General features: G+C 44.9%; 1 protein-coding gene across 1 annotated transcript in view; it reads right to left on the bottom strand.

Moving 5' to 3' along the window:
- The window catches only part of LOC120915228 (ceramide synthase 4-like), a 190,858-nt gene that overhangs the window by 107,038 nt on the left and 62,284 nt on the right, over positions 1-21,536 (bottom strand). The window contains exons 2-3 of the mRNA XM_040325564.1: positions 12,909-13,082; positions 2,020-2,137 (exon numbers count right to left, since the gene is read on the bottom strand). Of these exons, the coding sequence (XP_040181498.1) occupies positions 2,020-2,137; positions 12,909-13,081 (291 nt within the window). The 5' untranslated portion in view covers position 13,082. The remainder of the gene's footprint in view (positions 1-2,019; positions 2,138-12,908; positions 13,083-21,536) is intronic.

Raw genomic sequence — 21,536 nt, 5'->3', positions numbered from 1 at the left:
AGGTGACGTGCCAGGTGATGTGAACGGGTGATGTGGCAGGTGACATGGCCAGGTGACGTGGCAAGTGGACAATCCGCAACTTGTGGCAGGTGACGTGGCAAGTGGACAATCCACAACTTGTGGCAGGTGACGTGGACAGGTGATTTGGCAAGTGGATAATCCACAACTTGTGGCAGGTGACGTGGCCAGGTGACATGGCCAGGTGACGTGGCAAGTGGACAATCCACAACTTGTGGCAGGTGTCGTGGTCAGGTGACGTGGCAAGTGGACAATCCACAACTTGTGGCAGGTGACATGGCCAGGTGACGTGGCAAGTGGACAATCCACAACTTGTGGTAGGTGACGTGGCCAGGTGATGTGGAAGGTGACGTGGCCAGGTCACGTGGCCAGTGGACAATCCACAACTTGTGGCAGGTGACATGGCCAGGTGACGTGGCCAGGTCATGTGGCAAGTGGACAATCCACAACTTGTGGCAGGAGATGTGGCTAGGTGACGTGGCCAGGTGACATGGCCTGGTGACGTGGCAAGTGGACAATCCACAACTTGTGGCAGGTGACGTGGCAAGTAACGTGGCCAGGTGATGTGGCAAGTGAACAATCCACAACTTGTAGCAGGTGATGTGGCCAGTAGACAATCCACAACTTGTGGCCAGGTGACATGCCAGGTAATGTGAACAGGTGACGTGGCAGGTGACATGGCCAGGTAACATGGCAAGGTAACATGGCAAGTGGACAATCTGCAACTTGTGGCAGGTGTCGTGGCAAGTGGACAATCCACAACTTGTGGCCAGATGACATTGCCAGGTGACGTGGCCAGGTGACAATCCACAACTTGTGGCCAGGTGACGTGCCAGGTGATGTGAACAGGTGACGTGGCAGGTGACATGGCCAGGTAACATGGCCAGATGATGTGGCAAGTGAACAATCCACAACTTGTGGCAGGTGACGTACCAGGTGATGTGAACGGGTGATGTGGCAGGTGACGTGGCCAGGTGACATGGCCAGGTGACGTGGCAAGTGGACAATCCGCAACTTGTGGCAGGTGACGTGGCAAGTGGACAATCCACAACTTGTGGCAGGTGACGTGGCCAGGTGATTTGGCAAGTGGATAATCCACAACTTGTGGCAGGTGACGTGGCCAAGTGACATGGCCAGGTGACGTGGCAAGTGGACAATCCACAACTTGTGGCAGGTGTCGTGGTCAGGTGACGTGGCAAGTGGACAATCCACAACTTGTGGCAGGTGACGTGGCAAGTAACGTGGCCAGGTGATGTGGCAAGTGAACAATCCACAACTTGTAGCAGGTGATGTGGCCAGTAGACAATCCACAACTTGTGGCCAGGTGACATGCCAGGTGATGTGAACAGGTGACGTGGCAGGTGACATGGCCAGGTAACATGGCAAGTGGACAATCTGCAACTTGTGGCAGGTGTCGTGGCAAGTGGACAATCCACAACTTGTGGCCAGATGACATTGCCAGGTGACGTGGCCAGGTGACAATCCACAACTTGTGGCCAGGTGACGTGCCAGGTGATGTGAACAGGTGACGTGGCAGGTGACATGGCCAGGTAACATGGCCAGATGATGTGGCAAGTGAACAATCCACAACTTGTGGCAGGTGACGTGCCAGGTGACATGGCCAGGTGACGTGGCAAGTGGACAATCCGCAACTTGTGGCAGGTGACGTGGCAAGTGGACAATCCACAACTTGTGGCAGGTGTCGTGGTCAGGTGACGTGGCAAGTGGACAATCGAAAACTAGTGGCAGGTGACGTGGCCAGGTGACGTGGCAGGTGACGTGGCCAGGTGACGTGGCAGGTGACGTGGCCAGGTGATGTGGCAAGTGGACAATCCACAACTTGTGGCAGGTGACGTGGCCAGGTGACATGATTTTTTTTCACTGCAAACTCAAGAGTGTATTGGCATTGTATTGCTCATTGCAAACAATCTAATTCAGTTGTTTTTAAGGATGTGGTAGAAAATTAAAACAAATAGCTGTTTATATCACTGTGTAACCTACTTCAGTTGGATGCTTTCCATTCTTTGAGTAAAAGTCTTCCAGAACTGGTTTATTTGAAGGTTTCCGTTTGTACTTTTCCCGTATGCCCATTTTTTTGCTCAGAGGTAAAGCCACACACCTGGCAAAAGGGAGAAAAAATTATAAACATATTCACTAATAAAAAAAATATACACGTATCCAGATTTATAACAGCGTCTGTGAGAGTCTTTGGAGACAACTCTGACACCGAGGAGTAGTAAGATGATGTCACTGGAGGAACATCAACTTTGTGTTGATTGCCAAGCTAAACAAAAGTTTAAAAACAATTACTCAACATTTTGCTCACACAAACAAAAAGTATACATTTCGGTGACTCATATCTTAAAGTGGATGTAAATCCAAAAATATATATATTTTTTTAATGTCACAATGTACAGTATATCTCCCAAGAGATCAGATCGTATCCAAGGTACATAAAAGAAAACGAGGTCGCATAGTGTAATACCGTAATATTAGTGAAATTTATTAACGGTTAAAAACACTTACAGTTTTGACAGGTGACCCCAGATGATGCAAACTATTGCGAAACGCGTCGGGTCTCTGCTGCTGCCATGCGCAACTTTTTATTGATGCCCTTTGTTTTCATCAAAACTGTAAGTGTTTTTAACCGTTAATAAATTTCACTAATATTACGGTATTACACTATGCAACCTCGTTTTTTTTTATGTACCTTGGATACGATCTGATCTCTTGGGAGATACCATCAAGACGTTGTCACTCCCCCTGCTCTGGTTTAAAGTGATGCTTTCAAGCCATCGTTTCATCTGTATATCCAGATCCCATTGATGTGGTTCCATCAACTCACATACAGTCTGTATTGACCCTTTAAGCGTATGCTTATTAGGGTTCAATATTTCCGGTAAGCCTCCCCTCCCGGTGGTGGTCATTTTTCACATATTTATCCATTTCCATTTCACCGTGGTGTTTAGAATCGTCCATCATAGGAGATCATTCACTGGCGGTACATCTTTCAGAGACCCACTGCTTTTTGATTTATTATACATGGACTTTTCATTTGTTCACATTGTTATGTGTTGTTGATTCACTTTTGTCATAACACTTTCAACATTATCATTTTCTAGCGCCACTTAATTGTTTTTGTATATTTTCATCACTTTCTTGTTTCACTAGATTGTTTGTGGGTGCTTATCACATAGATAGCGCAGATTTATTCTTGTTTTTTAAGTCTTCCAATGGGGCACTAGTTCTGGTGACCCTATTGACAACCAGAGATTCCCTCACTTTGCAGAAATTTCCTCTCACGTTCTGTTTTAGCTGTGGGACAGGAAGTGAAGAGAAATCTCCTCAATGTTGCACAGGTGGCAAAAAAAAAAAAAAACCCTTACAGGGGTTATAACTCTCCTTTGCACTATTCAAAATGAAAAAAGATATATGCTGTATAACAGTTGTTTTAAAAGCCCATATAGATTTTAAGTCGCAAATCAAGCAGAATTCAAGCCACAGCGGTATGCAGTACCGCGTTTGGCTTGAGGTGGGGGGCGCAGGAGCATAGCGGAGCTATTCGGAAATGCTCGGAAATACTCAGTTTCTGAGCCTTTCTGAGGTTTTCTGAGTTCAGCCGAGCTGTCCTCTGGCCTTTCTGAGTGTTTCCGAGGCTCTCCGGCGCCCCCCACCTCTGGCCACATGCGGTATTGCATGACATTGAAGTCAATGTGGAACAAATTATTTTAGTTTCCATTGACTTCTATGGGGAAACTCGCTTTGATATACGAGTGCTTTGGATTACAAGCATTCTCCTGGAACGGATTATGCTCGTAATCCAAGGTTCCACTGTATGGTACTGAAAGCAGAAAGACAATTCTTTACATAAAGAACACTGCTCATCATGCTTGTTTTGCCCATAAGTGACTGTAATAAAATGAGGGTGTGATAGGTCATATATAAATTCGGGGTCAGGAGACTCCTGTCTTCCTACATGACCCTTCAGTATAAATCTGTGAGAGAATAAGAATTGTGGCCAGGAGTGGCACTAAGCTTCAGATCAGATGAATATTGCTAGCAGCACCATTTAAATTATTCAGCTGCCCAGAGCTATTTTGAAGGGCACAGTCAACTAACCTTGCATGTAAACGTCCCACAAGCACGCAATAGAGTAACACATTTGATGATATTATTAGAAGCCACTTAATTGTTTGTGAGAACTAACACTTGCCTGTGGCAGGGTGACACTATGAAATATATAGGCAATAGGGAGAGTATTTTTTTTTTTTAATAAAATTTACACAGATAGTTTGAAATTGAGGTGATACCCTTATTGGCTAACTTGAGCAAGCTTTCGGTGTAAAGCCTCGTACACACGCTCAGTTTACTCGGCAAGAACCAGCAAGAAAACTGCTGGCAGAGCTTTCTTGCCGAGTATACCGAGCGTGTATATTAAGCCTCGTACACACGACCGAGGAACTCGACGGGCGAAACACATAGTTTTCCTCGTCAAGTTCCTTGTTAGGCTGTCGAGGAACTCGACAAGGCAAGTTTCTCCAGTCCTGTAGAGAAAAAATAAGACATGCTCTCTTTTTGGCTCGACGGGATCCTCGACAGTTTCCTTGTCGAAAAATGTACACACGACCGGTTTCCTCGACAAAAAAAAAATCCCAGCAAGTTCCTTGCTGGTTTTTGCCGAGAAACTCGGTCGTGTGTACGAGGCCTGAACACTTTTCGATGAGGAAACCGACGAGGATCTCGTCGGGCCAAAAAGAAAGCATGTCTTCTTTTTCCCCGACGGGAATGGGAAAATTTGGCTCGCCGAGATCCTTGGCGGCTTCACAAAGAACTCGACGAGCAAAACGATGTGTTTTGCCCGTCGAGTTTCTCGGCCGTGTGTACGAGGCCTGAGGCTTTCAGGTTTCTCGACAAGAAAACTGCCCAGAATCTAAACAAGAAAAATAGAGGATATGTTCTCTATTTTTCCCGTCGTGAGATTCTCGGCAGTTTTCCTGCCGAGAAACCCGAGAATGTGTATACTTACCTGTCGCCGTGGAAACCCGCGCATGCTCGAAATGACTTTGAAGCATGTGCGGTAGCTTCCTAGGCATAGGTAGGGTGCAGCAGGATGGCGGCGATGGCATCAAATGTGACAAACGCATGCTCGTCGTACGCGATGACGTCACCGCGTTCTTGCTTTTCAAGAGAACCACGATTCTTTTGAAAGGAGAGTCTGTACACTCGGGCGGCAAGAGATTCTTGCCAAGAATCTCGTCGGAAAAAAATATATTTTTTTCCTGGCGAGATTCTTGCCCGTGTGTACAGGGCTTTAGTCAGATCCCTTTGTGAGGCTTTATACATGTATAATGTGAACTGTATAATGCTTAATGGAGGGATCTGAGTTATTCTGAAAGTTTGCATCTGTAATAACTCAAGTCAGTCAAAAAAGGGTATAAAGTCCAAACTTTTTTTTTTTTTTTCTTTCAAATTATTATTATTTTTTTAAATAAAAAAAAAATTCAATAAATCACAATACATATCAATATGGACATAACCTAGTAAATGTCAGCAGGAACTAAAAAAGACTTTCAGAGAGAGGGGGATAGAAAAATTCCAAACTTTATGCAGCAGTTAATGACTAACATCAGTCTACTAATACTTTAAGTTGAACTCCAGGAAAAGTATAGATGCTCGACTCCTTTAAACTTATAGAGCTGTCAGACCCCTTTCACACTGAGGAGTTTTTCAGGCGGTACAGCGCTGCTATACCGCCTGTAAAACTCCTGCCCAGCAACCTCAATGTGAAAGCCAGAGGGCTTTCACACTGAGGCGATGCGCTGGCGGGAGACAAAAAAATCTCCTGTCAGCAGCATCTTTGGAGCAGTGAGAGGAGCGGCGTGTATACCGCTCCTTCACTGCTCCTTCCCATTAAAAACAATGGGAAACCGCGGCAATACCGCCCGCAATGTGCCTCTGCAGAGGCGCATTGCGGGCGGTATTAACCCTTTATCGGCCACTAGCGGGGTTAATGCCGCACCGCTAGCGGCCGATTCCCGCGGCAATCCCGGCGGTATAGCGCCGCAATTTTTTGCGGCGATATACCGCCAACGCGGCTCCCGGTCCAATGTGAAAGGGCATTAGCAGAAGCTACTCTCCTGCACTTTGGAAGTCTGATGCAAGCCATAGATTATGGAGTTTTCTTCCCTTCAACCATGGCTGTAGTCAACACTGACTGTGTTAATGGGGGGAATTCCTCCTGTGGCGCTTTTGTATTCTGACAGCGGGACGTTTCCCCACTGTCAGAATACAATGATCACTGCTGGTGGCCATAGGCACAGATTCACAGAGAGCAGGGCGCACATTATGCCGCCGTAGGGCAAACAATGTACGCTGCGCCAACGCAGCGCAGAGAGGCAAGCACTGCATTCAGCAAGCCAGTGCTCCCAACGGTGCGCCAGCGTGGCGTGGGTTTTGAAGGCGTACATCGGCGTAAGTGGAAGTGGGCATGAACCCATGCAAATGAGGCGTGACCCCATGCAAATGATGGGCCGAGCGCCAGACAGGTACGTATTATGAACTGCGCATGCTCCGTGACGACAGCACCCCCCCATGCGCCTGCTCACAACCACGCCAGCACAACTGCCTAAGCTACGCCGGATCACTGCGTACGCCCTGAACATAACGTACGCCCAGCCAGACACACGTCCAACACAAAATACGCCGGCTTGTGTTCCCTGGTGCAGACCTGTGCATGTCTGTTGCCGGGCTGCACCTCCTTTATGGGGCATAACTTTACGCCGGACGTACAACTTACGCGCATCTCGCGTAGCATGCGCCGGGCACACGCACGTTCGTGAATCTCCGTATTTCCCTCATTTGCATATTTGAATGGCTGATCAATGGGAGCGCCACAATACGTCCAGCCTAAATGTGCGCCCACCCTACGCCGGCGTAGGCAAGTTACGTCGGCAGGGTGAAGCTGTTTTTAGGCGCATATTAGTTTGTGGGTCTGGCGCACAGATACGACGGCGCACATTTGCACTTCTGGGCCAATGTGTCTTGTGAGTACAGCCTCGTACACACGACTGTTTTCCTTGGCAAAATCCATCAAGAAAAATGCTGGCAGAGCATTTTTACCAAGAAAAACGGTCGTGTGTATGTTTTTTTCGTCGAGAAAACTGTCGTGGATCTCGACGAGAAAAAAAGAGGACATGTTCTCATCGGGAGTCTCAATTTACTCGTCGTGTTTCTCGTCGGGCTGGTTTACAACGAGAAACATGTTCGTGTGTATGCTTAGAAACCCGCGCATGCTCAGAATAAAGTATGAGACGGGAGCGCACCTTTGGTAAAAGTAGCATTGTAATGGAGATAGCACATTCGTCACGCTGTAACAGACTGAAAAGCGCGAATCGTCTCTTACCAAACTTTTACTTTAACATGAGATTAGCAAAAGCAGCCCCAAGGGTTGTGCCAGTGGAATCGAACTTCCCCTTTATAGTGTCGTCGTACGTGTTGTACGTCACCGCGTTTGAGAATGACAAGATTTTGTCTTGACAGTGTGTATGCAAAGAAAGCTTGACAAGATTCTCGACAAGCCTGACAAGAACCTCGTCGAGGAAAACAACGTTTCATTTACAACGAGATTCTCGGTCGTGTGTACGAGGCCTTTCAGTTATGATAATAAAGAGCGGTGATTTTAAATACTATGCTATGGTGGCTCCTTTGTTTTTTTCCCCTATGCTGTTTAAATTATCACCAAGGAAAGCATTGCTGTATGCGAGCCGCTTCAGCTGAGCTATTGAGCCTGTTGGTAGTTTCACATCATCTGACTATATGGCAATTCTCAAGAGCTGGTATACGGTGTGGATGAGATCAGTGCAGCGATGATGTGCTGATTTTGGCACATCGCATTATTTCCCTTTTTTAACTAACTTTATTGAGATGTCACACAGACATTTTAAAAGTTCAATGGCCAGTATAGTAGTAAGAAGCAATTCATTGTCTTGCACTGCATTGTAAAAAGTATTCATACAGTATTTTTTTCAGCACGCCGTGCCCACATACCACTGCAACCCAGTGATGTGAATGGGGCAGATAGAGAGTCAAGGCATTTTTCCTTGTCCATGCGGTAGGACTGCGCTGGAATAGCTGCCCAACGCAGTCCCACCACATGTGGTGTGAACCTAGCCTAAAGCTGGATACACACTATACAACTTTTGGTGAATATGTGGCTGGTAGAGGCGCCTAAGGTGGTGATTTAGTGAAGTAGATGCCCCTTTTAAAATATATATAGCATGAAGAAACAAAAGGTAAAAGGTGTTGGCACTGTAAATCAAATTGGTGGATTCAACATAGAAATCAATAATGATGAATCGGGAAAAAATCACAAACATATGAAGAGTTCAAATGTGACAATCCCAACACCATAGGAATAAATGGATTCTTCTAATTAGAAAATTCTCCAAATATTTTACCACGAGTGCTCAAAAGGCAGATGGCAACTCACCATAGGTGCTTGACCACTTTTTAAGGTAGGTCAAAATGCGCTTAGTTAGATAAACTAGTAAGATCCTGAATAAGACATCTCTCCACTGTGGGACCCCCTCCGCCAGCAACCAAGGATATGAGAATGTATTCCCCCAAGGATACAAAAGAGAGCTCTTATGGTGTAGTAAGTTTTATTAAAAAAGGGTTTAAAATGTATTTTGCACTCACATGTGCCTGTGCCAAGCCTGAGACCAAGGTGTCTACAGTCATGTGCAGATGGATATATCAGATTCTCAATGGCGTGCGATCCACACCTCGTTCTGAGAGGGATAGTAGTAAGGAAATCACATATGGGACCCGGAAATGACAAATCCCTGCATTTCCGGGTCCCATATGTGACTTTGTTACTACTATCTTATGAGCACTGCTGGTGAAGTCTTTGGAGAATTTAATCAGAAGAATCCATTTATTCCTATTGTGTTGGGATTGTCACATTTGGACTCTTCATATGTTTGTGACCTTTTCATGATTCCTAATTATTGATTTCTTTGTTGAATCCACCAATTTGATTTACAGCGCCACCACTATACAACTTTTATTAGATTTCCTTTAGATATACCTTCAACTATGTAGTGCAAGGGTCTGCCTGATTGCATATGTAGAGCCCTGCTCCTGTTCAGTAGGCGCTATGTTGTAGATTTAGTTACCTGAGCTGTAGTTTAGCTCAGAGTATTATACCAAATTGTGGGTTTCTGTTCTAGTCCAGCTGTGTTGCACATGTTCCCCTTGCCTGCAGGTGTCGCTGTCACCGGGAGTCAAGGTTGGGAATGCAATAGGCTGGGCGCATTGGGTGCCTTCTTCCCAGAAGCAGCTCAGTGGGCGTGGTCAACCCGCTGTGCATTCTGGGAGAGGGTACTTAATGGGCAGATACCCTTCTGGCAGGTTTTTCCGATCCTGACCTGATGGCCCTCCTGGCTTCAGGGATGCGCTGACAGTGTTTTTCCAGTCACGGGGCCTGCTGGCCCGAGGCTCCGCAACTGATAGTGGGCCCAGAAGTTTCTGGGGCCTACTGGTCCAGGGGTGGTCCTGTGCTATCTTGCCTGCGGGAAGAAGCTGAGCAATTGGGGACTCAATTGAAGGATGCACCCAAATCAACTTGCTTCACTGTGCTGCCGGCCTGGCTGAAAGATCCTGGCTGTGTACTTTCTTTGAAATTTCGGTAAGTGTATGTGTGGTTACACGAACCTGTGGCAGAGGGCTGTGTAACGACCCAACGACACTCATCAAGTCAGTGGCAGAGACTTTGAACAAGCTTTGCACCGGCTGCTAGGTCAGTGAGAATGAGCCTATTCTGTGGTTGCTAAATCCAGCGTGGAACTGATTTGTCCTCTGGATCTAAGACTGTACCCGTGATCCGCAAAGAAAGGTACCTGAATCTTCCCTATCCCTCTACCCCCTCTGTTAAAAACCTGTTTAATAAAACTCTTAAAGAAAAAGAAACCAAAGTGTTGGTGCGGACATTCTTTTGAACAACTCTTCAGGAGAGACCCCTAGATCGAGTGTGGTGAACAGTAAGGTAACGGCAGGCCCAAAATTAAACCAGCAGCTCCCTCGGGGGTAGTGCTACACATACAAATTATAAGTGTTTAGGTTTGGCCTCAAATTATATGAGTTTGGTAAAGCTAAAGGAAATTATCTAAAGATTGTATAAAGTGTATCCAGCTTTAACATTCCCAGCACCAATTTGAATATGTTTTTCTGGAGTCCACAATTTCAACAGCAGTTTCCTCATGTGGTTTATAACCAAATGCATTAGCAATAACATTGAGAGACATTTTCCTGTTAGAGCAGAGGATGAGGGCAATTTCTAGTCTAATTAGTTAATTCCCCTCATGAGCCCTTGTTGAATATTCACACAGCAAAAGATGGAGTGTAAAACAGTGTGAATAACACATTCCTTGCAAGCACAATTATTTAGGCTGGTCATAAACATTGCCTATACTATACACTGTACTGTAACAAGTGTGATTATGTTTGATACATTTCCGTACATTTTACATGGGAACAAAGCATGGTCATTTGTTTATCGACTTAGGCACCCACAAAACCATGACTGTAAGACATTTTTGTAAATGTGAGAAATCCTTTAAAATGTAATTGCACCTATTCACAAAAAAAATAACACCCTCATCATCCCTGCCCCCAGTCCCAGTCCCTGCACTTACTTCTGTGGGTATTTAACTATCACTTCTTCTTTTCTTGGGGCTTATGGGATGGATTAAAGGTCATGTGCTGGCATGTGACCACGTTGACCAATTGTGACCAAAACCGAAACACAAGTGCCACTCAAGACTCTACTTCAAGGTCGTCTACTAAAACAAACCAGGCAAGGACAGAGCTCATCACAGCTTCAACAGTCAAATGGGGAGAAAAAACTCCTACGAGCCACACTTAACTATAAGACCCTATTATTAGGTAGATTCAGAAAGAGTTAGGCCGGCTTATCTACAGATAAGCCGACCTAACTCTGAATCTGCACCGACCTATGTTTAAGTGTATTCTCTAACAGAGATACACTTAAACATATCTAAGATACGACGGCTTGCGCCGTCCTATCTTAGATTGCAATGTTTCTGATAGCCGCTAGGTGGCGCTTCCATTGCGGCCGGCATAGATTATGTAAATGAGCTTGTACGCCGATTCACGAACGTACGCGCGGCCGCCGCAGTCAAATTACGTCGTTTCCGTAAGGCCTTAGGCGGCCTAAAGTTATTCCACCTATGAAGTGGAATAACAATGTTAAAGTATGGCCGCCGTTCCCGCCGCGAGGTTCGAATTTTTTACGTCGTTTGCGCAAGTCGTCCGCGAATCAGGAGTTACGTCGTTTACGTCCACGTAGAAATCAATAGGCCCGTACGGCGTACTTAGCCGCAATGCGCACTGGGAAATGTAGGCGCCCGGCGCATGCGCAGTAGCAAAAAACGTCAAAAAACGTGAGGTCAAGCCTCATTTCCATACAACACGCCCCCCTCTGACCAATTTGAATTAGGCGCCCTTACGCCCGCTCGTTTTAGGCTACGCCACCGTATATTAGCAGGTAAGTAGATTGAGAATCACTACTAGCCTAGCTAATTTACAGAGGTGTAGCCTAAACAGGCTAGGCTACGCCGCCCTAAAGTTAAACCATTCTACCTGAATCTACCTATATGTGTATAACATAGGGGGTTGATTTACTAAACTCTGCAGAGAATCCGATCAGTTTCCATTTTTTTTTTGTCAAAGCGTAAAGTGATACTAAACGCACACTGTAAACTGCAAAAAAAATATATTCTCCCTGCAAATTAATGTCATAATATGCATAGTATCCATTGCATACATTATGAAAGACTTACCTGAAAACTAAGCCCTCCAGCGGTGAAGGAGAAGGAGGCAGAGAGTGGGCTGTCATTTACCAATGTGTATATGCCCACATGTGTGACTCAGATGTGGTAAGAAGGAAATATTTAGCATAGAAACTCACTAAATACTGAGCATGTGCATAATTGCCACCACAGCTGCAAAATCTCCAGCTGAATTGGGGACATGAACAGAAGGTGGAGAGAGAGTGAGTATATGGACACCAAGTAATACAACATTTATTGATATTTTTTTATGATATGGGTTTAGAGACACTTTAATTGAACAAGTTGAAGTTAGAAGCTGATTGGCTAACATGCACAGCTGCACCAGATTTAGCACTCTCCAGTCTTAGTAAATCAACCCCATATGATCTTGTAGTAATGTGCGGCTTTTTTTCCCACCACTGTGACCAATTGGAATCACTCTGCTCCACCCCTGAAGCCTTTAGGCTCTGTTCACACCTAGGCGTATATACGCATGAAGCGCGACGCCGCAGCAGCCCCTAAGACGCTGGAGGGATGATTTTACATTGCCCTCTATGGAGATGGTTCACATCTCCACGCCGAACGTCGTACGCCGAACGCCGTACGCCGAACGCCTGAAAACAAGTCCCGGACCTTTCTTTCAGGCGGCTTTCGGCTTTCGGCATAGGAGATGTGGACCTGGGGGTAAGCTGCATTCACGATCGCGGCGTTTTGTCGCCGCAAATCGCGGTACAAAACGCTGCAATTTGCCGCCGCAATTCGCGGGACAAAACGCCACGATTAGGTACACCAAGGTGTGAATGCAGCCTTAGAGTGGGGCTTTTTAAATCCTCAGACCGCTGCACCAGCTGCGTGGGCAATGACAGCTATTTACCCAAGGAGGTAAGTGCAGCAGAGACCAGGGCAGTGGGGAGGGTGTAGGGAGTTAATTCAGTTTTTGTGAAAAGGTTAATTACACTTAAAATATTCCCAACACTTCTGTCATCCCACATCAGCACTATGTATAAATACATGTATGTTCTTATGGTTGGGTTTTACCTTTCAAATATAAATCTCAAACCAGTAAGGATGAGTGCACATGGAATTCCGAAAAAGAGATGAGAAGGTCTAGGATAATGGACATTTTCTGTTTCCTTCATGTCTTCCCAGGTAACTCCAGGGGGAAGCCAGTATTCCTGTCTCCAGAGCCATTGGTTGAGAAGAGCTTCCATCCTGCAGCCAACAGAGAAACCAAACAAAAATTAAATCCTGCAATCCTTTTTTTTTTTTCACGTAACAACATAAGAAGCCAAAAGGAGTTTACAATCTTCACTCAACAAACTACACGAATATTCAAGTCCAATATTTAATCATGTCAAAAGCAAATTCCTGTTTGCTTGTTTGCTTTTCACATGATTGATTAATTGTTGTGAATATTTACACAATTTATTAAGAGAAGACGCTCAACACCTTTAGCAAATCAGCGGCCTCTATTAGAGATTAGAGGTTGATTTACTAAAGGCAAATAGGCTGTTCACTTTTCAAGGCAAGTTGCAGTTTGTAATGAAATTTGTCCCAGAGCTTAGTGAATGAGATGAAGCTTTGCTGACTGCCAGCATCTATCATCACGTGCAAGTAAGGGCTCTTTCACACGGGCGGACCGTATGTCCGCTTTTTCATCCATCCATTTATGGATAAAAAAGGGACATACATTGACCCCTATGAGATTGCGGGTGTCAGTGGATGAACATCCGCCGACACCAGGGGTCAAGTCCTGGGGAAAAAAGTGTGGGAACTCCCACCCAAGATCCACTCCCCCACCAAAAAAATAAATGATACGCTCATATGCATAATTACTAAACCGCATGTTTTTTTAAGCAAGTTCTTTCTAAATCCTGCGATAACTCGCGGCAGACCTCCGGAATGTCTCCTGGAAACAATGACAAAAGCTCCCAGGAGACATTGCGGCATCGAGGAAGTGACGGAATACCCGCACACTACCCGATGAATCCATATACAGGAAGCGGCCAGTAACATAAAGGATTACTAAGGTTCGCCTGCCCCTGACAGTAACTCGAGCTGGGCATCACCGCTTAGTGAAGGATTGGCTCGGGTGGCTCGGCTGCTCTAGTCCTGCAAAGGGAACTGTGTTCCTGCTGTGAAAAAAGTGCAGGAACTCCGTTCCCACGCGTTCCCGCAGGACTAGAGCCCTGGCCGACACCCAATCTCATCCGGGTCCGCAATCCTCTGATTCTGCAGACAGAGGAAAACCCTATTTTTCCATCCGTCTACGGATCGGATCAGGTGAATACAGACACACGCTCCGTATTCACCTGATCCTCCCACTGATTTCAGTTGGAGAAATAGTGCCCAGGCCTTGGCGTCAATGGGAGAAATGATGCCCCACTGTTAGTGTCAGCAAAATGAATGGTGTCCCATTGTTGGTGTAAGAGGAAGAATAGTGCCTCAAGGGCCAAATAAAAGTTAGCAAAGGGCTACATCTGGCCAACAGGCCACAGTTTGCAGAAAACTGCTCTAAGTGCATGTGCACTAGTGTCATAATTTTCTAAAGCTGTTCCCAATGTTTAGTGCAAAGTGTCCACACACATTTTTCTATTGTGGATGTCATCCCCCCCCACCGAGTTATCCTGCCTTCTCATATTTTAAATTTGGAAGTAAAGGTTGAGACATGTAGTGTCCATGCTTACAAAATGAGAACTGATACTGAGAATTATAAACTTCACAGAGAACAAAAGTGCTGTTGTGCAGAAGGAATAATGCTAAATGTGACAAATAACACAGGTCTACACATCTTTTTAAAAAAAAACATACCGTAACTGATTTTACAAACATGGGGGTGCAGATTCCAAATATTATCTTGAAAAAAGTCCTAAAAATACAAGCTATTTTAACCATAATAGACATGAATCTGACTGGCGTCAAAAGTATATACTTTGCAGTTTCATAGCAGGCACATGGATGCAGATAAAAAGTGCATTCACATGATTGCATTCATTACCGGCTCTAGTTCATGTAGCTAAGCAGCTAACCAAGATAAGGTATTCCAGTAGAACAAAATGTCCATCTTTAAATAGGTTGAGTTTTTTTTGTGTATATCTGGTAGTGGGAATCCTAGCCTCACAGCAGACAGAATTCTGTGGCATGACGAACAGCTAAAATGATGCAGCCCAATCAACGGTCACTGTATAAGATATGAAGAATAGCAGTCTTTCAGATCTATTAATATTTCAGTAGGCTGCAACATTTTACCTTTTTTTGTCTCAGGTTGACATAGATTTATGAATGCTGGTATACAGAGGAGGCGCATAAAATACTTTTTAAAGTGGACCTGTATTGTGGAAGCTGTGTCCAAAAATCAAGTGGGGGGCAAATTACTAGCCACCAGTATTGCCTTTAAGCTCCCTGCAGTTTAAAATGTCCCCATTACTGAAATACCCTGCCTTATTCCTCACTGTGTCTCAGTGTGGAGGTGGCCATCTTGGTAGAGGAGCAGGGCTTTGTTTCTTCATGTTAGAGCTACCCCACTTATGACTAGTGGTTTAATGACTGGTAGGGGAACATTCAAGAAGCAGACGTACACATAATTGGATACCCGAGTAGAAATATTTCCCTGATTTGGACATTAGTCAAAGCAGGAGCTGTAGTCAGTGACTATTTGTGGTAATAGCATGGCATTTTATTTAGAGTTTTATTCAGGTGAGTCTGTGTCATTGTCAGAGAGCTACAGTCATCCTAATTGACACTTAAAATAATGTTTTTTTTTTCATCATGGTAGTCTTTATTAAAGAAGAAGTTCAGAGTTCCTCAGGTTTCACACAACAAAGAAACACAATAACAAAAATTAAGCCCCTTTCACCATGAGCAAATCCAATCAGGTCAGTCTGTCGGTCTTTCGGGTGGACCTGATCGGAAGGTCCATGCATTTTTATGGACAGATGGCTTACAGAACAAGGTGGTTACAAATATAGAAAGAAGAAACATCTGGCAAAATCTTGAAATACAACACCGTAGTACAGGGGTCTGCAAGTTGTCGACCACAGGCAGGTAGACCGTGAACAAGACTCTGCTTCTCCCATACCTCCGCCGCTCTCATGATTACTGCTGAGTGGAGAGCAGGAGGCAGCATAGTCCTGGGTGAAGGACAAGAGCGGGAGCTGATGGAGTTAACTTTTCATAATAACCAGCATGTGATTGGTTTCTAGGACACTTGGAGGTCCTAGCAATCAATCACCAGCTGTTTTTTTTTTTTTAAAGAGTTTTTTATATCGGGATTTGGGCTGTTTGGATTACCCTATGGAACTCTGAGGAATCCTCAGATATCTTCTCCCTAAGCCTACTGCCTCAAAGTAGTTGTGGCTGTGGTGTTGAAAGGATCTTTTACCCCACACCCCTTTTATTTATGTGTTTCTTTCTACCTTCTTCTTACCCCATCCTCTTTCATCATCCCCTTACCAAAACTATCCTTATGCATCTTCCCCCTCCCTCCTTCCCATACCCTCTCTCCCCCTTGACCCCATCCTTACTCAAGTGTTGCATATAAAATAGGTTCATGAACATGGGCACAAAAATCCTTGAATTAATGTTTTTTCCAAAGGTAAATTCAATAACTGTCCCATCCTATGATGCACCCAGTTACAATAGATTTTTATTGAAAGTATTTACTTAACAGTACAGATTAAAGTTGTCACACCAACTTATCAACAGTTATAGCTAGAATCAATATACAGGCCCAATACGATTAATGCTGGCTTATAAAAACTATTCCATTACTACATTCAGAAAGAAATGGTTAGCTTGGATCACCCATCCTAGAGCATCCAAATGCAGAATTTTAGAAAATTAGGTTTAAACAGGTCTTGTCGGGACCCTACAACTCATGTCAATATTCTTGACTGTTCAGAAGTAACAGTATAACAGCTATAGAGTTGACTGACACAGTGATATTGTATCTGTGATTGAGACTGAGGGAGTCATCCAGTTCAAGTAATAGTAAGTAACCTAGTTCTTTATTATGTAGTTATGTAGTGTGTAATGTCTTTAGTCAATGGCTATGAGGTTCAGCTTGTGGCAAAAATGGATTTGCTTTAAAAGAAAAAACAAAAAGCTGCAGACAAAGATGAATTAAAGTGGTTCTAAAGGCTCAAGTTTTTTTTTTTACTTTCATGCATTCTATGAAGGTAAAAAACCCCCTGGGTGCAGCTCTCCCCCCAGCTCCCCCCTATACTTGCCAGAACCCCCTCTTGATCTAGTGATGTGCGTGAGAGCAGCGGCTCTCCAGGGTCTCTCTCTCTCTTCATTGGCTCCAACAGCAGCGGGAGCTGTTAGCCCCTGCTGCTGCCAATCACAGCCAGTTAGCCAATGAGGAGAGGGGATGGGGCCGATCAGCGCTCTGTGTGTGAATAGACACACAAAGCGTGTCTCAGGGCTAGCCTGCTTGAGTGTCCCCATAACAAGAAGCTTGCTTTTGGGGGTACTCGGCAGTGGGGAGGAGCCAGGACCGCAGGCGCAGACCCAAAAAGAAGAGAATCGGGGCTGCTCTTTGCAAAACCATTGCACAAAACAGTTAAGTATATTGTTATGTTAGTTATTTTTTTGTTATTATTATTTTCACTTTAATCACTTTAAGTGAGCATGTACAGCAGAGCTATCTAACGAGAAATTATAGCAAACTAAACCTACTCAGGTTAACAAAGCCATCTCAATTAACTAATGAAAACATTAACAGGTCAATTTTATCAGAATATATATATTTTTTTGTGTAACATGCTGGTTCTTATACCTTTTGAAAGAAAAATATGGGCAACAAAATTATTTTTGTTGTACACACTGTAAAAACCAGGAACATTTCCAGTCACTCATAATGAAATCTGTCTGCAATGAATGGTGGTTCAAATGTACCAATGTTTTTACTAGGGTACTACCCCCCCCCCCCCCCCGCCGCCGTTGTCGCAATACCACAGCGCTTTCATTTGAATAGCTGTCTGTTCCCCGCCGCGCCGCGTATAGATACTCCCCCTTGCTCGGGATTGGACGGGTGATCTGTCTATCAAAGTGCAGATCACCCGTCCAATACCGAGCAAGGGGGAGTGTCTATACGCGGTGCGGCGGGGAACAACACACAGCTATTCAAATTAAAGCTGTAATGTTGTGGGGGGACATGGCTGCATATGTGGGGGGACATAATAGGCAATTTGAAACACTTAACTTTCCTGAAAAAGCAATGTTCCAGGCTCCATATCAAAGTCAAGGCATTTGGTCATGTGATCTCTATTGATGGGAAGAATCGGACTTCAGTTTGGCCAATCCTTTCTTTACCACTTGAGCTCCAGGCCTTTTTGTTTACAACATATAACAATCAGTATTATTTGCTCGAAAATTACTGAGAACCCCCAAACATTATATATATTTGTTTAAGGCAGAGGCATTAGAGAATAAATTGGTGGGTTTTGCAATTTTTTGATGTCACACAGTATTTGCGCAGACGTTTTTCAAATACACTTATTGGAATTTTATTGGGATAAAAGCACAATACATAACCCTATTGTTTTGAAAAATCTAAAAGATGATGTTATGCCAAGTAAATAGATACCACGCTTGAAAATTGCACACGCCCGTGCCACGGCGACAAACAACATAAAATGACTGTCCATAGGTGATGCTTTAAAAGTCTTTACAGGTTACCACTTTAGAGGTCTAGTGCTAGGATTATTGCCCATAATCTGATGTTCTCAGTGATACCTCACATATGTGAGACGATCGTTTGCATGCGTGCGGGACCAACTTGTGTGTTTACCTTTGCGCCCAAGCATGGGGGGACTGGGGCACTTTAAAAAACATTTTTACACTATCGCTTTTAAAATATTATTTGTTTAGCTCTTTTATTGCTGTCACAAGGAATGTAAACATCCACAGCAATAGGCATGTGACAGGAACTCTTTATGGAGAGATCTGGGGTCTATAAGACCTGGAAAAAGAAAGTGAAACCAGCATATTTGCATACCACTTATATCAATATCAATATACTCAGGCATAGAAAAGTGCTGGTTTGCCCCCCATCTGTGCTCCAATGACTAGAAATGACGTGTCCTGGAAGCCCCCTCTCTGTTATAATGTTTGTGTTTACAGGGCCTTGAAAAAGTATTCATACCCCTTGAAATATTCCACATTTTGTTATGTTGCAACCAAAAATGTAAATTTATTTTATTGGGATTTTATGTAATAGACCAACACAAAGTGGCACATAATTGTGAAGTGGAAGGAAAATGATCAATGGTTTTCATTTTTTTTTTACAAATAAACATGTGAAATGTGGCTTGCATTTGTATTTGAATCAATACTTTGTAAAACCACCTTTTGCTGCAAAATTGCTCAAGCTCTGTCAGATTGGATGGAGAGCATCTGTGAACAGCAATTTCCAAGTTTTGCCACAGATTCTCAATTGGATTTAGGTCTGGACTTTGACTGGGCCATTCTAACATATGAATATGCTTTGATCTAAACCATCCCATTGTAGCTCTGGCTGTAGGTCATTGTGCTGCTGTTAAGTGAAACTCTGCCCCCAGTCTCAGGTCTTTTGCAGACTCTAAAAGGTTTTCTTCTAAGATTGCCCTGTATTTGGCTCCATCCATCTTCCCATCAACTCTAACCAGCTTCCCTATCCCTGCTGAGGAAAAGCATCCCCACAACATGATGCTGCCACCACCATGTTTCACGGTGGAGATGGTGTGTTCAGGGTGATGTGCAGTGTTAGTTTTCCGCCACACATACAAATTTGCTTTTAGGCCAAAAAGTTCAATTGTAGTCATCTCACCAGAGCACCTTCTTCGACGTGTTTGATGTGTCCCCCACATGGCTTTTCGCAAACTGCCAACATAACTTCTTATGGCTTTCTTTCAACAATGGCTTTCTTCTTGCCACTTCCATAAAGGCCAGATTTGTGGAGTGCACGACTAATAGTTGACCTGTGGACAGATTCACCCACCTGAGCTGTGGATCTCTGCAGATCCTCCAGAGTTACCATGGCTGTTTCTCTGATTAATGCTCTCTTTTCTTAGCCTGTCAGTTTAGGTGAATGGCCATGTCTTGGTAGGTTTGCAGTTGTGCCATACTCCTCCATTTTCAGATGATGGATTGAACAGTCACCACACCAGATCATCTCACCCCATTCTGTTCCCCTGTATACTGGGGTTCTCAGTACGCCAGCACAAGATTTCCTTTGGCTGTCATCATCTGTTTACCACTTTGTGTCATCATATATGCCAGCATACCAGCTTCTGTGTCTGTGGGGGGTTTCCTCTGCGCGCCTTGCCGGTGTGCGGCCAGACATCAGTTCAGCTCCCGTGGCGGACCATTTTTTGGCCTCGGCTCCATGCTCACCACACCTACCGCCTAGATTCCATATATCCCAAGCATCAGCCCCTGATGAGTGTCATGGACACGAAACACGTCGGGCACCAGAGATGCGGATATATGTCCTTATTGTATCATTTAAGTTGAAGAACATTATTTTCAATCCTTGATGGTTCCACGTGTTTTAACAATTTTTATCTTCCTCGCTATTGCTGTTAATGTGATATCTGTACATATGTTAACCACTTAACCACCAGCCGCCGTCATATAACGGCGGCAAGGTGGTTGCTTAACTGGGGGTCGCCGTTATTTAACGGCGCCCACCAGAAGCAGTAATGCGCGCCGCCTCGGGCGCGCACACTGAAAATTCTGTGCGCGCCGGGTCTATGAGACCCGGCGCTACACAGATCTCGGTAACTGACCGACAACCGCGGTCTTTTACCATGTGATCGCGCCGTCCAATGACGGCGCGATCACAGGTAAACAAACCGGCGTCATTTGATGACGCCGGTTCCTCCCTCCTCTCGCTGTACCGATCGGTACAGTGTGAGAGGAGAGCGCGGATGGCAGCAGCAGTGTGGGATGGATCTGTGACTATTGCAGTCACAGATCCATCCATCCCTGCTCAGCCATCCCTGCATTAACCCCTGCAATACTCTGCCTTCCCTGTGCAATACTCTGCATTAACCCCCTGCAATACTCTTCCTTCCCTGTGCAATACTCTGCATTAACCCCTGCAATACTCTTCCTTACCTGTGCAATACTCTGCATTAACCCCTGCAATACTCTTCCTTCCCTGTGCAATACTCTGCATTAACCCCTGCAATACTCTGCCTTCCCTGTGCAATACTCTGCATTAACCCCCTGCAATACTCTTCCTTCCCTGTGCAATACTCTGCATTAACCCCCTGAGATACTCTTCCTTCCCTGTGCAATACTCTGCATTAACCCCCTGCAATACTCTTCCTTCCCTGTGCAATACTCTGCATTAACCCCTGCAATACTCTTCCTTCCCTGCGCAATTACTCTGCAATACCCCCTGCGCAATAATCTGCAAAACCCCCGCGCAATACTCTGCAAAACCCCCGCGCAATACTCTGCAAAACCCCCGCGCAATACTCTGCAAAACCCCCGCGCAATACTCTGCAAAACCCCCGCGCAATACTCTGCAAAACCCCCGCGCAATACTCTGCAATACCCCCCACACAATACTCTGCAATACCCCCCACACAATACTCTGCAATACCCCCCACACAATACTCTGCAATACCCCCGCACCATACTCTGCAATACCCCCGCACCATACTCTGCAATACC

This window comes from Rana temporaria, chromosome 1 (assembly GCF_905171775.1).
Source record: "Rana temporaria chromosome 1, aRanTem1.1, whole genome shotgun sequence".
In the NCBI taxonomy this organism is placed as follows: Eukaryota; Metazoa; Chordata; class Amphibia; order Anura; family Ranidae; genus Rana; species Rana temporaria.
The sequence above is the reverse complement of the archived record's forward strand: the minus strand, read 5'-3'. Positions and strand labels throughout refer to the sequence as shown.